Source organism: Ctenopharyngodon idella, chromosome 3 (genome assembly GCF_019924925.1).
Source record: "Ctenopharyngodon idella isolate HZGC_01 chromosome 3, HZGC01, whole genome shotgun sequence".
NCBI classification, from domain to species: domain Eukaryota; kingdom Metazoa; phylum Chordata; class Actinopteri; order Cypriniformes; family Xenocyprididae; genus Ctenopharyngodon; species Ctenopharyngodon idella.
The window spans coordinates 28,339,827-28,357,707 of record NC_067222.1 but is presented as its reverse complement, the minus strand read 5'-3'; the positions used below and the strand labels follow the sequence as shown (position 1 = coordinate 28,357,707).

The 17,881-nt window shown below is 35.8% G+C and overlaps 1 protein-coding gene across 1 annotated transcript; it reads left to right on the top strand.

Moving 5' to 3' along the window:
* Positions 1–4,764: 4,764 nt before the first annotated feature.
* Positions 4,765–15,774, top strand: zgc:195001 (uncharacterized protein LOC567531 homolog). Its single transcript, XM_051887660.1, has 5 exons — positions 4,765–4,984; positions 11,648–11,683; positions 13,652–13,714; positions 13,794–13,933; positions 14,992–15,774. Exons 1-5 carry the CDS (start codon positions 4,930–4,932, stop codon positions 15,400–15,402), a joined length of 705 nt encoding a protein of 234 aa, XP_051743620.1. The 5' UTR covers positions 4,765–4,929; the 3' UTR covers positions 15,403–15,774.
* The last annotated feature ends 2,107 nt before the right edge of the window (positions 15,775–17,881 follow it).

The following is a 17,881-nucleotide window of genomic DNA, read 5'->3' as shown; positions in this document are numbered from 1 at the left end:
ATGAGAAATTTTATTTCACGATATATATATGTCCCTGTATGGTATGCATTATGTTCTAAGTTTTTATTAAATGAAATAGCTTAAATTATGCAAATCAAAATAGATTTTTGAAAAAAATGATTTTTTGGGGGATACTTAGGGAAACGTTGCCAGATGGCAACTCTGTACCACAATGGAAAACGGTAAAAAAAAATAGTTTTTCTATAAAATTATGATTTTCTTTTCTATTTAAATGCACATTTCTTTTAGAAATTGATAGATTTATATACTTGGAAATCATGCAAACCAAAAATAAGTAGATCCCTATCATTTAATTTATGTCATTCCCTATCATTTGGCTAACTCATCCTCACTCATCACATGGAAGAGCTAACTCTGCACACTTCCTATTGCCCTTTCTGTAAAATATTGCTGTATTCATTTTCTAAAAAAAAAATAATAATAATTTTGTTATTTATACATAAATACAACTATACTACCAAAAACACTTCAAAATAAATAAATAAATAACAACAATCATTTTGTTGATGCTACTATCTAAAAAAAATCCCAATGGGGAAATACATTACTGCATTGATATTTTCTCAATTTACAGTAAAACTATGCGAGACAAAGTTGATTTGTGAATAAAATTTTCTAATTTACTTACCAAAGATGCTGCAAAAAAAGATGTTTAGAAATGAGGTAAATAGAGCAGTTTCTGGAGCACATCCATGTGATGGTGACAGTGGGAAAAGGGGTTTTTGAGGGACATTCAAATGCCATGTGAATTAAAAACAGCACATCATTGGCAACCTTAAGGGCTACCCTTTTAATTCCCATTGTGCAATATATTGTATTTTTTCTGAATAACAAGGAAATGAGTAGAAATTAATTGTTTCCATATGGCAACTCTGTACCATAGAGGGATATACAGTACATTTATTTAATATCTTAACATCTTGCTGTTTTATTAACATTAATGACAGACAAATATTTAATTAGACTACTGTCCCTTTAAGACCGAATCCATGGATGTAATATACTGACACATATCCTGTTTTCAGCCACCTGTTTATATATTATTTATTATATTATAACTAGAAACTTATTTAGCAAAGACAAAATTTAATTGAAATTAAAAAGACATTTATAATGTTGCAAAGATTTCTATTTTAAATAAATGCTGTTCTTTTTAACATTCTATTAATCAAAGAATCCTGGGGGGGGAAAATCACGGTTTCCACACAAATATTAAGCAGCACATCATCATATATTAGAATGATTTCTAAAGGATCATGTGACACTGAAGACTGGAGTAATGATGCTGAAAATTCAGCTTTACATTCACAGGGAAAAAGCATTTTAAAATATATTAAAATAGAAAACAGTTATTTTAAGTTGTAATAATATTTCACAATATTACTGTTTTTACTGTATGATTATTCAAATAAATGCAGTCTTGGTGAGCAGAAGACACAAGGAAAAAAATCTTACCAACCTTTTTTACCCATTACTTTTGAGCAATAATGTAGGTGACGGGAAAGGGACACAAACTGATATCAGAGAAGGGCATAGGCTTAAGCTATATTTTTCTTTAAGTTTGACTTCCAACAATATAGTGTTAATAATTATAATATATTAGAGGCTTCGAACAAAATATTCACTTTTTTATTTCATTTAGCTTCAGAAAAAGGCAGCTCATGGCCACAGTTGGTTGAGATTAATCATCAAAGCTTGACTTTCGACAGACATGGCTCTTCTCCGAGATTTTATCCATCATGCGGCTATTAGTGTGTTTGCTGTAAACAGAAGCGAACTTGGGGATAGAATGTTCTAGATCGACTCCCGCAGACCATATGCTCATGTCCCCTTTCTGTGGCTATCTTTGTCAGCTGTCAGTCACTCTCAGCTTGTGGGCCTGTTTGTCTTGGGTCCGTTCATGTATAACTTTGGCAGTATGTGGTAAATCTGGATCTTAGGAGGCTCAGCGCCGACAACACTCTATCGTGTTCCTCTAAACCCTTGACCACAACACCCACCCATGTTCTCTGAAAGATTTTGTAGTCCCATGGAGCAGGATATCTACAAGTCAAAGACCTTAATCAATCAGTGTCAGTCTCTTTGTGTCCAGGCCAAAGTCAAAGTCACGGTTAAACTCTAAAGCAAGCAGAAGAGAGCTTGAACGAATTTCAAAGTCATTGGCAAGTAAAGGGATCTGCTGGTATGCCAAGGTCTGACACCTTTGTGCTTTCTGGCCTCTGTAAACAGCTCTGGTGGGCTAAAATGTACCAGGTCAAAAGACCGAGCAGCAGGAGACCTTGATTTGTTTTTCCGGCTTTAGCTGTTAATATAATGAGACGTAAAACATTGTACACCTGACTTTACAAATCAAAAACGTTTATCCCTCTCTAAATTGTTGGTATTACGTAACTTGTGAATTTCTCTACAAATAGATCCCATTCAGTGAAGAACTATCATCACAGCCCTGATGAATGTGTGGATACCAAGAAGCACATGGTTGAAACTGAGACAGAACAGTGGTGTGTGTGGCGTCGTAAGGGCATTTCTCACTCACTCGCTCTTTTGCTGTCCGCCTGCCACTGTATTTTTCTGAACACATGGAGAAAGACACAAAAAGCCCAAATAAGAGGTCACAAAACATCTGCAAGTTATTCTAACAAATTTTGTAAATGTACCATGGTGTGTGCAACTTGCTCAACCTTTGCTAATATAAATATAAATCTGAGTCTGACTCTGAACTCAAACCCAGTTCAAATATGTCCACAAGAAGAATTGCATGGCATATGAGAAAAGAGCACATAAATATTGCAGGAAAAGGAAACAGAAACCTCTGTTTGGGAGAGGCCTCTGTCAGTGGTCAGTCATAAATCTCACATCCTGTCACTGTCTGATCAGCTGCGTCTCCATGACTACCTGTAACCCAGAGCGCACCTGCTAGGGATGCCACTGTGACTGTGATCTAATATTATATATATATATATATATATATATATATATACACACACACACAAATATATTATTAAATTAATATATATATATTGTAAATAACAATATACACACCTATATAATATATATTATATCATATTTAATATTGCATTTGCACTATCATTATTATTACTGTTATTATTGTTATTAATCTGCATAAATCACAAGAATATATTATATTATATTATATTATATTATATTATATTATTAGCACAAATGGAATATTAAATATGATATAAAATAAATATTAATATATTCATAATTATTGAATATATATATATATATATATATTGTAAATAACAATATACACACCTATAATATAATATATCATATTTAATATTGCATTTGCACTATTATCGTTATTATTACTGTTATTATTGTTATTAATCTGCATAAATCACAAGAATATATTATATAATATTATATTATTAGCACAAAAGGAATATTAAATATGATATAAAATATATATTTATTTATTCATAATTATTGAATATGTAATAAGTATAATATTACATATTACATATAAGTATATATTACATATAAATATTTGTGTGTGTGTGTGTGTGTATATATATATATATATATGTATATACACATATATACATATATATATATTGTAAATAACAATATACACACCTATATATATATTATATCATATTTAACATTGCATTTGCACTATTATCATTATCATTATTATTACTGTTATTATTGTTATTATATAATGAATATCTTTTGATACTAGTTACTTCTGATTTACGCAGAACAGACAAACGCTCAAACCATTGTCATTCCACCGATGCTATTTCAGAGAGAGTTATGGTTAGGGTGTCTCTTAAAATGTCCTATACGTTCACATAGCCACACAATGTACTGTGTTTTAGCTAAACATAGCTTACAGTTGCCACCTATTAAGATTCCACCGACTAACTTACAGGTCTTCAAAGCGCGAGGAGCTAATGAAACAGAGGGTTCCTTGGAAAGGAAGCTGTTTCGTATTACCACGTTAAAGAGAGAACAGAGGTGCTAAGAGGAAGAGTGTGAAAAGAATGATAGGTTGAGAGACGAGGAATACACCTGTCTCATTTATCAGGAATCAAGACAGGCCAGATACTTACATAATCGACAGTCTGCTTTCAAGCATTAGAGTCTGAGATGAAGAAACGTCTCTCATTACTGAGCGATAATGTGCTGTAATACGGTTCAGTGGATCCACCTCAGATTAGTACAGCTTTGCTGTTTTTACGATTCTTTTGTTCCATTAAGCAATTGAGGCCTCATGAGGCATGACATAAGGTCTGCAGCCAAGTGTCAGCAATCTCCGTAAATCATTTATTTCAATCCGCATTGCTTTGAGGTGTTTTGGAAGTAAGATTAGTCTAAATCTTTGGCTCCTTATGACTCCCATTTGCAAGTCTAAAATCTCGGTATTAGCAAAGTTGCTGTGGATACATAACATTTCCCACAACATAAAAGGTGAGCCGAAAAATCCTGGGGTTGCGTGTGAAGATGTCCTTCAGACGTGACAGTAATGTGAGTGCACTGTCAGACGCCCTGCTGAACTCTGGGGTCAAAAAGCCTATTATTTCTCCTCTTTGTATAAACAAACATTTTTTAAACACTTTTTGCACAAAATACTTTCAGTGAAATAAGCTGCTATTTTCTTAAAAAATCTGTCACTTTTTTTGCCATCAGTTCTGCTGCATATCTAAATTGTGTATGTGTGCGGCACTATATCCTTTTATTGGCTCATTTCATGGTACACGTGAGCTACACGTGGTTTAAGTGACAGGATCAACCTCGTGTTCACCACCTCGACCACCTACAGACCCCCTCCCCTACCAATAGGCAGTGTCTTTTCCTCCCCCCTTTTTTCAGAGTGAATAAGAAGGGAACCCAGAGACTGAGAGACTCGGAGTCGAAAGACGCTCATCCATCCCTGCAATGCCCAGTAGTACCCCAAGCACCAACGGAATCATGCCTGAAGCAAAGAAAGCAGGTAAGGGCTGCTCTCATTGCCTCACCTATATCAATTTATTATCAGAACAGGTGCACATGTCTGCCAGGACACCTTGTTGTCACTTTCTGCCTCAATTAAGCTAACAACTGTAACTTGCTACAAATGCACCTTTGTATGTTGCTTGATATTTTTAATAATCTGGTACTCTAGAAGTAAATAAACTTGTAAAACTGTGCTTTGTAGAAGACAAATGTATGTACATCAATTTTCACATAGATATATATGGATGGAGATCAGCAGAGAAAATTGACAGTAAGAATAATAAAATAAAAATAAAATGCAAAAGTCACATAATAAACAGAAGGAAAAAACGTTAAGCGAGGGCAGAAGAAAATTAAGTTGCCTGAGGAAAAGCCCTAGTAAACAAAGTCTAAATATTTGGTTATGGTATGATTATATTTATATAATTTTACAGGTATAATTGGAACAAAAAGGAAAAATATTTTGTGTGTGTGTGTGTGTGTGTGTGGTCCAGGCAAACCCTCTGTTGTGGGGCCAAAGGTAATAATACCAGTAATGTTTGGTCCCCACAAGAAAAACAGTTAATAAATCATACTAAAAATGTGTGTGTGTGTGTGTGTGTGTGTGTGTGTGTGTGTGTGTGTGTGTGTGTGTGTGTGTGTGTGTGTGTGTGTGTGCGATTTTGTGATTTATGAGGAAACAAATTTGTATGATGACATGGGTATTACACTGGTATTACGACATAAACATGAAACATGAGTCCTCATATTTAAAATACCTTTAAAAACATACTAAACAATGTTTTATTAAAAATGTAAAAATGCAGACAGTTTTCTGTGATGGGTAGGTTTAGGTTTAGGGGTAGTGTAGGGGGATAGAATATACAGTTTGTACAGTATAAAAACTATTACGCCTATAGAGAGTCGCTGTAAACCACATATACAAGTGTATGTGTGTGTGTGCGCGTGCCTTAACCCAATTTTTTTTTTTTTTTTTTAATTTGTAATTTGTAATGATTTAAATCTGACAAAACCTCCTTTTGGGGATGTCCTCATTTGATGAAAAAAAATCTGTATATAAAAACAATATTAGACCATGGAATGTCCCTATTTAGATAAGTAAACGTGTGTGCGTGTGAGCAGTGTCTGAAATGTAGTGATAATAATTCATCTCAGACTATGGAATGCACCTGGTCATGCAAGCACACATCTTTCTAGACACTTCAAACCCAGTCTACATGCCTAGGACCTGCAGTATTTACAGTGCTGGTGACAGTACCCAAACTAAAAGTGTCACCACAATGCTGACTTGATGGAAGGTTATTCTGACAGTTTGTGTGAGTTGCGTATACTCTGAGAAAGCCGAGATCAGAGGTACACAGGAAAGACTAATGGTCAACAGCATGAGGAGAGGGCACCTTGGACATTATTGTCATGCTGTTACTCTCCGGGCTCTTGTGCACAGCTTAACATCTCACAGGAAAATAATAATAGTCTTTACAGAGACAAAGAGTTTAGCAGCTGCTCTACTCAATCTTTTGACAACAAATTATAATAAGATGAAAGATGCTCATACAAGACCACTCTCTCGTGGCCCTGCATATATTTTAGGATAAGCATGTTGTCAAAAATCCTCTAGACTCAATTAATCTTATCACTTACATACTATTTAAAGTGCTTTAAAGAGGTCAAATGCAACATGTGTACACATAAACAAGGCTTTATAGCTGTGCTTTTACATATACTGTAAAGATATACTGTGTACACTATAAGTAAATCACTGCATATTTAAAATGATTTCAAATTCAATATCAGACAGTGAGATTGATATATGTACAAAAGTGAACCGATCTGCATTCATCAGATGAATCTTCTTTCAGGTGTTAATATAGTTGCACGGTACCTCTTTCACCCTTCTACTTTAACACGTCGTCCTCATCCGTCATCTCAACAACTCTCTCTTACTCTTCCACTCTCTCTTGCTCTTAATTTCATTTCAATTTTAGTTATATTTTTTGCTAATTTTTGTTTTAATTTGTAATCTTTATTTTTTTATTGAAATTTTAAAATATTATTCATAATTTTCAATTAAATTAAAACAATATCAAATGAGTCAACATATCAAATTAATAATATAATATAATATAATATAATATAATATAATATAATATAATATAATATAATATTAATACTATTTTTAGCATTGCTTTTCACCTTGTTAGCATCCTCTTGCACCTTATTAAAAGTTGAAAAGAGGCACCTGCTGATTTCTTATTGACTTATCAATGATGACATGCCGCCTTCTTGATCACAGGGGTAATGAAGTGTAAAACCCTCCACAGTAACTCATCTCCACAGTTCTACCATCCTCGTTCTACCGTCCTCGTATTTACACCTTCTGTGATTTAGCCAAGTTGGGTCTGACTTACTGGGCATGGCAGTATCTGGCAACATTAGACACCACAAGTTCATGAGACACCATGAGTGCGTAATTCTCAGCAATCTAAGTCAGCATGGAAACCAACTCAATCAATGTTAAGGGAGATATGATCTAACCAATACCTGAGAATGTCTCTTATCCAAGCGGGTAGAATGTCTTTCTCAGGACTGTGATGGGTCACACCTCCGAAATCTCCCTTTACAGACATGAATCCCTCTATTTGTGCATCTGTCTGTTCATGTTATTTTCCATCGGGCCTCTTTCAAGTAAGTAATCAACAGAAGGCCGACACTCAGCATGTGGTTTTCAACACTCGGGGGGCCTCAAGATCATATCCATCGCCTTCCCTTTCAAATCATCATGCATAGCATCTCCTTGATCCAACCACCAAATATGAACCATACCAGCGTGCCCATAGTGGCTGGGTGCATGGCATGGGTTGGCAAGACACGTTACGGACGTGTCCAATACAAACAACTTGCTTTTTGCACTGTCATCACAAGCGAAAGACACTAAAGCCTAGCAAAGACCCTGAGGTCATCAACATAGCTGCTGATGCTAAAAAGAGGTGAAGATCAAAGTTACTCAACATTAGAAGGTTGTTTCAGTTTATATGATGCCAGTTTTATTGTAAAGATTTGATTAAAGTTAACAGTGAGGTTCAAGTGACAAGGTTTAATGTTTAGGTTATAAATTATAATGTAGATACATAATATAACATCGATTTCCCATGATGCGAGGCTCATGGTTTGCACTTGGGTGAATAACATGACCTTATTAATCTTTACTATGTATTTATATACAGTCAAACCAAAATTTATTGAACATTGAACATTTCGTTCATTAATACAGTTTATTCACTATAGTATAAAAATATGGTAATAAAAATATGACAAGATCTCAGAGTTAAACTGTGTCAGAAAAAAATAATCTTAATTATGTCACTTAAGCAAAACATGGTCAGGTCAAAGTGTCTGAATAATTTTTGGTCCCAATTTTTTATCAGTTTTACTCTTAGTCCACTGTATGAAGACTTTGTGGGTATAATATGTCACAGTTTACTTTATTGTGCTATCCTCACTTACATAAATGAACTATAATGTCCCGTATAAAAATATAAAAATATATCAAAAATATCAAAAATGTCTGAATAATTTTTGGTTTGACTGTATATATATATATATATATATATATATATATATATATACATATATTTTAACTTGATAAGCACTATTTTTATAAGACTTTAAAACGTTTTTAGATAATATATATTGAATTATGTACATACAAATGTAAAACAAATGTGAACATTTTAAGCATAAAGCTCACTAAATTATTAATATCTTAATATATTACAATCTATTGTTTAATAAAATGTAGTAAATAAATAATGTAAAATAGATTTGTCTTGTTTTAAACATACATTATAAGAAAAGTGTGTAAAAATGGAGCACAAATATATGTTAATATGAAGGAATTGTAGATATTATTATTAATTATTAGTATTAATTTGAAGTACTCATTGCTGATTCTGGTTCTTCTGATCTGTGCCAGACCTTTTAAAGTTGTGTGATGATCTGCTCAAAGATGTGAGTGAACGAGGCTTTTGTGGATGATCCCTCATTGGACATAAGGGATTTTGAAACAAGGTTTCCCCCAGACCCCCTCCGTGTACCTCTTGTTTACAGCATTTTCCCACTCATGGTCGTTCTCCACCAAGTCACCACTCACAAAACACCAGGGCTGAATCTCACACCAGGGAGAAAACCCTAACTTGAAGAGCTGTCAGTATGAAAAGAAACCTAACGCTCAAATTGCGTGAGTGGAGACTCGACATCCGACATTTTTAGATCTTTCTGATTTGTTTTATTTTGGAGCTCTGCTTCATGACCATGGTTATAGTATAGTATGCTGGCTGTTCTGTTCGACCCCTCCCTCTTGTTCTTCCTGACTCCCTCCATACCAGCCCCTATAAGGGAGAGGTCCCGAAGAGAGGGTGAAACAGGCTATGACTGATGGAGTGACCTGTCAGCAGCAGTTGCTAATCTCTATAGCCCTGATCCCTTTACCACCTCTGTTCCCTTCATTCCTGTACCACTCCTCTATAACGGCCTCTTTAAGTCCAGAGTCATTGATGGAATTTATATGTGCACCTGGATTAACTTCTAAGGTTTCATTTCATGTGCTTAACATTAACAAAGATTAATGACTGCACCGCCATTTTTCATTATCCTCCATTTGTACGAGCTTGTATCTCATAATTGCCTGATGGCATCAGGGAGCCTGCTTGTCATAATGTGCATAGAGCATGTGTGTCTTCGAGATGTATAACATATAAAAGAATTGAAGGTTGATAAGTGATGATAATGTTGGCGATGACAGTGACTACTGAACAACAATCTGTTTTCGGAGATTGTCAGCAAGATCTCAAACAGTGGTGGGGGTCTTGAACAGGTGTACAGAAGTCCCTGTCCTGTTTGCATTGGAACACAGCTGACCCGATCACTTAGAGGTGTGCGCTGTCACGAAGACCCATTATAGTGATGTTAGTCACCTCTGTCCCCTCCTACTGCCCGAACCGCGCAGCCAATCAAAAGAGAGTCTCAAGTATAAACTGTTTTTACCATCATCTCAGGCTTGCTTAAACGTGACTGAGGAATTACTGACAGGATGATTTTTTATGGGGGGGTGGTATCTGATAGTATCTGGTATCACTGAAAGTGAAAAAAAATTCTTCAAGGTGTCACTTTCAGACTTTTTTTTTTTTTTTTTTTATCAGCTGACAACAGAACCCTACACTGAAAATATGACATGGTTACACTTTATTTTAAGGTGTCCGTGTAACAGTGTAATTATACATTTAAGTAATGAGTAATAATAATTAACTACATGTACTTGCTATAGGGTTAGGGTTAGGATTAGGGTTTGGTTTAAGGTTATGCATAATTTATAGTTAATGTAATGTAGTTATGTAACAAGGAGACTGTTAAATAAAGTGTTAAAGTGCAATCTAACAATATCTTTTGATCTAACAATATCTAAAAAATAAAGCAAGAAAATATCTAAAAACATTGAAAAATATCTAAAATAAAATGACAAAATATATACCTTTAAATAAAACTCATTTATTTGAGAAGTAACACTGCAAAATGTATTAATTTTTAAGTCAAAAATGCAAGTGTATAGACTTTTTCACTAATACTTAAAAATGTCAATGTAGTAAAACAAAACACATTTGTATTTTTCCCAAATATTTTAACTTATAATGTATTTTTGTGGTAAAAGTGCAGTTAAATAAAAAGAAAAATACTTTTTGTTGGAGCCAATAGAGGTCAGCACTATAGTGCAACTGTGACTCTGCAGACCCGGGTTCGATTCCCAGCTCAAGGTCCTTTACTGATCTAGTTCCTCTTGCTCCACCCTGTGGTTTCCTTTCTAATCTCTACACTGTCCAATCCAAAAAAGCCTAAAAAAAAAAAACGTAAAAAAGCCTTTCCATTTCAGCCCTGCGTTTTAGCTGCTACAACGCCCTTTTTTCAAGACACTATGTGGAAGTCTAGTCACATTTCACTGTTACAGTGACCTTCTCCCCCTCTGGCACCAATCTGCTGCTGCAAATTCCTGCAATTAACACTTAAACAGAGAAACAAGTTGAACCAATACACTTAATGCCACTGAGCATTATGATAACCTAAGGGAGCAACTAATGTTAATGTCCACATTAATAAAAGCAGGCAAAAATGTGGGAGCTCTAATGCATGAGCCAGAGGACCACAGATGGTTTTCTGAGAAGGTACTTGTGAAAATCAACAGTAGTGAGAAAAGTGTTAAACCTGCAAGCTGGACATAAACATGCCAACACCACTAACACCGTAGAAATGAAGTGCAGCAGAAACAAAAATGTATTCTTAGAAACTGCTGTCAGAGCCTATGATGTGTGTCCATAGTGAATGCAAGTTTAGGCCTAGCATGCTTCTTAGATGTAACCTAAACCCTGACAGGCATGGGTAAACTATATGATTCAGTGCTAACAACAGTGGGGGTAGATGAATGGCATACCATAGGGAGATATATTGCACGCGAGAGGTAAGGAAAGGGGATCAGAAAAGCAATGTAAGGAAAAGGAAGACTCTAGAATGCTTGTGTAGTGTCAGTGTAATTAAAACTGCCCATTGCCTCATTTAAAGTGGTTTGAGGTTAACCTCTGATGTTAATTGAAGTCATTTTGTTTTACTCCTACAGGAAGAAAAGGATCAAGAGCAGAAGCAAATCCTGAAGGTACTTGTGAACTATAAAATCCTACTTTACTGTACTGTTTACGATTAACTTCCACCATTTAACGAGAGCGTCCCCTATAGACCGTATTCAGAACAGTGCCATGACTGGTATGAAGCGTTAAAGCGAGGCTGTGAGTGACTTACTGTGTTTTCAATGGCATCCGCTGTAAAAAGCTGTATGAAGCTCCTGGATCACTTAAAGGATTAGTTCACCCAAAAATGAAAATTCTGTCATTTATAACTCACCCTCCTGCCGTTCCACACCTGTAAGACCTTCATAAATATTCAGAACGCAAATTGAGATATTTTTGTTGAAATCCGATGGCTCAGTGAGGCCTGCATAGGGAGCAATGACATTTCCTCTCTGAAGATCCATAAAGGTACTAAAAACATATTTAAATCAGTTCATGTGAGTGCAGCGGTTCAATATTAATATTATAAAGCGACAAGAATATTTTTGGTGCGCCAAAACAAACAAAATAGCGACTTATATAGTGATGGCCGATTTCAAAATACTGCTTCATGAAGCTTCGGAGCACAATGAATCAGTGTATCGAATTAGCGGTTCGGAGCGCCGAAGTCACGTGATTTCAGCAGTTTGGCGGTTTGACACGCGATCCGAATCATGATTCAACACGCTGATTCATTACGCTCCGAATCTTCCTGAAGCAGTGTTTTGAAATCGAATTCACTAAATAAGTTGTTATTTTGTTTTTTTGGCGCACCAAAAATATTCTCGTCGCTTTATAATATTAATATTGAACCACTGTACTCACATGAACTGATTTAAATATGTTTTTAGTACCTTTATGGATCTTGAGAGAGAAAATGTCATTGCTGGCTATGGAGGCCTCACGGAGCCATCGGATTTCAACAAAAATATTTTAATTTGTGTTTCGAAGATGAACGAAGGTCTTACGGGTGTGGAACGACATGAGGGTGAGTTATAAATGACATTATTTTCATTTTTGGATGAACTAACACTTTAAAATATTCCACAGCTCATGTTGTCTGGAGTTTTTTTGTTTACTGAAATTTCTTGGAAAGATATTTTTGCGGAGTTTCGTCAACAGAACAATCCAAAAAACACATTAAATAACAGAACAACACATTGAAGAGATGTATGTCTATCCCTCACAGCTTCGCTTTCATTCCCGTTAAAAATCAAAGATGGCGGTGCGGTGAATAAGGTCTATTCTTTAGCTACTCCCGCACCCCAGAACTCCACCCTGCAAAGACATTAGTGGAAATATATGTGTATGTTTAAAACAATATATAGTTTTTTTTTTTAATGCAATGTTCCAAGCATTAAAAAACATTTCTTACACCATCAAAAAACAACCACATTCTTGCATTAACAATGTATTTAATGTTAGGCTATATTTATTAAAACCAAGTATAAGTATTAATTTACTGTTTGTAGCATTTTTATACTTATTCCAAAATATTACTTATAATAACGCAGTTTTCAGATTTTGTGTAGGCTATATTTTATCTGAACTGAAGTTCAACAATTCATTTTAGTAGTCACTTGTTTTAGGGTCATCAGATATCAAAGCACTGCAGGTGTCATGATAGTCACATCATGTGTTAGCTTTAATTTCACCAAGCTGAGTGTTCACTAAAAACCATCTCACTAACAGATCGTTATTTCAAGTCTTTTAAAGTTTGGAGAACATTGTGTTCTTATAATAGAACAGATTTGGACACTCAGATCAAAATAGCATGTAAATCTGACAATAAGGTTTGCATGTGTGATCATTACCATGACATTTTCAAGGTGAGTTCTGCACCGCTGCTGTCTTTACACCTCTCTGTCTTATAGTGTTAATCGGAGTGGATCATAATACAATGGAAATCACATGAAGCTTGGGCCTCCGTTAGACAGCTGACATTTAAGTAGGATTATGCAGTCGTGGTGGTATAGAATATAATGACCTCTTGATCTTTCTTCTTCCTTCCATCACAGCAAAGGCACCACCGTATGAGCCCAACATCACAGAGCCCAATACTAGAGCTGAGCTGATGAAATGTATGCATCAACATGGGACAGTCTTTTTATATAGTCATTTTATAGCCTCTTGTCCTCTGAAATGTTATTTTTCTCTCAGACTGGATAAATCTTTCTCTGGATGACAGAACTGCTCAGAAAATGTTGTGGCTGTCAGAAGGTGGGGCCAAAGTGTCACGTATGTCAGAGGAAGTGTGTCCTGTACTGGACAGACCAGAGAGATACGAACATTCACCACAGGTATGTAAGTGAGTCTCTACATTTTTTCCCAAAATCTGTAGTGTGATTTGCTGATCATATAAAATCCATTTTAGATCAGCTCATGTACTTATTTTTTTAAGTGCTGCCTTTATTTATGCTTTAAAAGGGTTTGTTCACACAAAAGAATACAATTCTTTTGAAATTCTTATCATTTATGCCTCATGTTGTTCCAAAACTATAAGACTTTAATTCATCTTCAGAACAAAATGAATTTTAATGTTCTCCAATGGATTTTTTTGTCCATCCATTGAAAGTCTAATCAACATTTTCAAGCTTCATAAAGTACAGAAAGACATCGTAAAAGTAATTTATATAAACAATACAGAGTTGTTTAATTCTTGTCTTCTGAAGAGACACAATATACGTGTACACGATATACATGATGCGAAATGATTTATATGATGTTATGTAGGTATTTCTTCACATATGAACATTGATCAACAAAAAATATTACTTAAAAAGTCATAATTATGACATAAAAAGTCAAAATTATGAGATTCTAATTATAACATAAACATAAAATTATAACATAAAATCAAAATTGACATTTTTTTTGTAATAAGTTTGAAATTTTGTCTCATAATTGTTTTTGTCATATTTATTATTTTTTTCATAATTTTCACTTATTGTCAGTTGTTTTTGTCATAATTTTGATTTTTAATCTCATAATTCCAACTTTTTATCTCATAATTTTGACTTTTTATGTGTGGAATATCACTTTTTTTCATAATTGCGATTTACCAAAGCATTTGTGTGTGTGTGTGTGTGGTGGAAATGGACTTCCATGATTCTATCTATGGGATTTTATTTATTCATGAACAAATCATTCGAGTCTCATCTTTTCAATGAATCAGTCGATTTGCTTTACAAGATCTGTTCACAAATCAGGCTGGTTCAACTCACAGTTCCACAGAAAAATGAAAGTCATAGAGGTTTGAAATGACATGAGGGTAAATGATGACAGAATGTAATCTGTAAGACTGTCATGGTCCACATATAGTACACGTATAACTGATTTTCACAATATCTTCCTGAAGGTGCTGTGTAAGGAGGGTCTTCTGGGCAATCGTGGGTACTGGGAGGTGGATTGTGAGGGCTGGGTGGTGATCGGGGCAGCGTGTGAAAGCGCAGGGAGGAAAGCTAAGGATGGCCCATGTGGCCTGGGAGAGAATGACCTGTCATGGGGTGTTGGCTGGGCCGGATCCTGCTACCATGTCTGGCACAACGGAGAGAACACAGAATTCCAGGCTCCCCTCTGCCCCATCATTGGCATCTACGCTGACCAGCCAGCTGGCATAATCAAGTTCTACCTAGTTGAAGAGGGAGAGAACGGCTCCAAGGAGGTCAAACTGGTTCATCGATTTACAGCCAAATTAAAAGAAAAGCTCTTCCCTGGATTCTGGGTGGGCAGGAACTCCTACTGCTGGATCAGAAAGAAGGATCAGTAGAGGGGTGAATGAAGAGAAGGAGGGGTTGGAAGAAAACAGGGTAAGGGTGATGTAAGGAAAAGAAGAGGATAGCTATGCAGGAAACTTTGATTGGTAGAGAATAAGAAGAGAAAAGGGTCTCTAATCACAATTACAAAAATGAAACTGTAAGTGGAGACTGAAACCTGAATCTGCCTTTGTTACAAACCACTAGGTTGGTTCAAAAGTGTGCATCCTCAAAATATATATAGTAATTTAATTGGTGTAGCATTAATCTTTATACTAATGATTTTGAATAGTCACTGTATTAATTTTATATTCCATGTGATGACAAATGCAGATACTGTAGTGAATATTTACCTCTGTGCTCTAATAAACTAGTTCAAAATAATACTCATTTGTGTTATATATGAGTGGTGTGTTGTTTTTATTGCTGTCATTGAAACCAGGTACAGGTCTTGGGGGGCTACTCAAAGGGTCAAGGTTTGGCTGGTTAGCGTGACCCAGTTCACCCCTGCTGGTAGAAGCTGCACTACACCATGTTAGGCCAGAAAGAATCTTTCTCCATTGATTTCCATTCAAAGAAAGGTTTTTTTTTTTTCTTTTTTTTTTTTTAGGGTTTTTTTTTTTAGGAAGACCCAACCTCCTGTGACATATCACTGATATTGTCCTTCCTTCAAGAGTTGTTGGATAAGCGACGCACTCCCTCGACACTCAAAATTTATGTTTCAGTTATTGCAGCGTTTCACGCTCCTGTAGCTGGCCAGTTTGTAGGCAGGAACAACCTAGTTGTTTGTTTTTTGAAGGGGTCCAGCAGGTTAAATCCACCTCACACCCTCCCCGTACCTACGTGGGACCTGTCTACGGTCTTAAAGGCTCTTAGGAGCCCTCCCTTTGAGCTGCTCCAGTCAGTCAGCCTACGGCTCCTATCAGTAAAGACCGCCCTAATGCTCGCCCTAGCATCGGTCAAGCAAGTAGGGGACTTGCATGTGCTCTCCGTGTGCGCTTCCTGCCTTGAATTTAGGCCCAATGACTGCAAGGTCCCACAAAAATACTAAATAATAGCAAGGATACTCAGGAACAAGGCAGATTAAGACACGACTAGAATTACAAGAAGAACTATGAGTAACTATTTAGCAACAAGAAAAGTACTAGGTAATAGTGATGGGCGATTTTGAAACACTGCTTCATGAAGCTTCAAAATCTTTATGAATCTATTGTTTTCAGTGGTTCAAAGCATGTTTCAAACTGCCACTCACGTGAGTTCAGTAATCAAGGCTTCGTTATTTCATAACAGTTTCGAAACGTTTCGAAATGTCAATGATTCACCGCTGGAGCGATCTCTGCAGAACCTTTCTGCAGAAGATTCGCCCCCCAGTGGTGAACCATTGAACAAGTGTCTATGGTTTTTACCTGATCTGTGATCAGTTTTATACATTTGTAGATGTTTCAATTACACATTAGTATAATTAAAAGGAATAATAGTAGTTAATAGTCTTTTATTGGCCTGTTTAGCTAAGCCATCCATGGAACAAACAAAACAAGAACTGAATATTTATAAAAGAGCACATACAGACACTTGATATTTTATCATTATTATTAGATGATAAGTTAATTGCATTTGATAGATTTCACTTCCAATAAAACATTGGCAATGTGTTTGTAAAAGGTGTTTTTATTCATGTTTGGTCTGAGTTTTTGTTGCATTTACACTGTTCTGACCAGCAGGCATCACCAGCTTGTGGCGTTTCGAACGCTTCAAAACAGTGAATCAATTGGTTCAATTGATTTGAAGCTTCGAAAAGCTTCGTTTCTGCCATCACTACTAGGTAACACAAAAGCACACAGATACACAATGTTTAGCATACTGGAAAAAAATGAGGGAAAGAGAGCACAATATAAAGGGAGCAAAGAACATGAAGAACAGATGACAACACTCAGACTAATGAGGACTCATCGAGGAATAAACAAGAGTGTGTGGTAATTGGAAACAAGGAGGCGGGACAAGAGGAGCACATGGCAAACACACACACAAAGACAGAGCCATGTGCTCAAGTGCAACACAAACAGAGACTCATTAAACACAGACAAGACTGACAGAACTGTCAGAGGAGAACCCTGACAGAATTAAAGTCTTCCTATGGACTGGCATTTACATGCACACCAGGGCTAAAGTTCCTTAAGGGTTAAAGGCCTTTTGTTTTTTTCCTCCCACAAAACACTAAACAGCAACAAAAACCACCACAACACGTCCTTATACACCTATTTGTCACTACATGCACAAAAATATTCCACAAAGTCACTGCATGCAGGTTTATGCAGCTACTAATAATCTCTGAAATTACATAAATTGCGATAAATTACTTAAGTTCTAAGTTCTGTTTTAAGTTTTGTTCAAGGTGATCATTTCAATTATATTTCAGTCAGTTCTGAACAGGTAAAAGAATTATTTGGGATAAAACCCCCTTGTTAAAAAAGCTACAGATGCCCCAAAATCGAA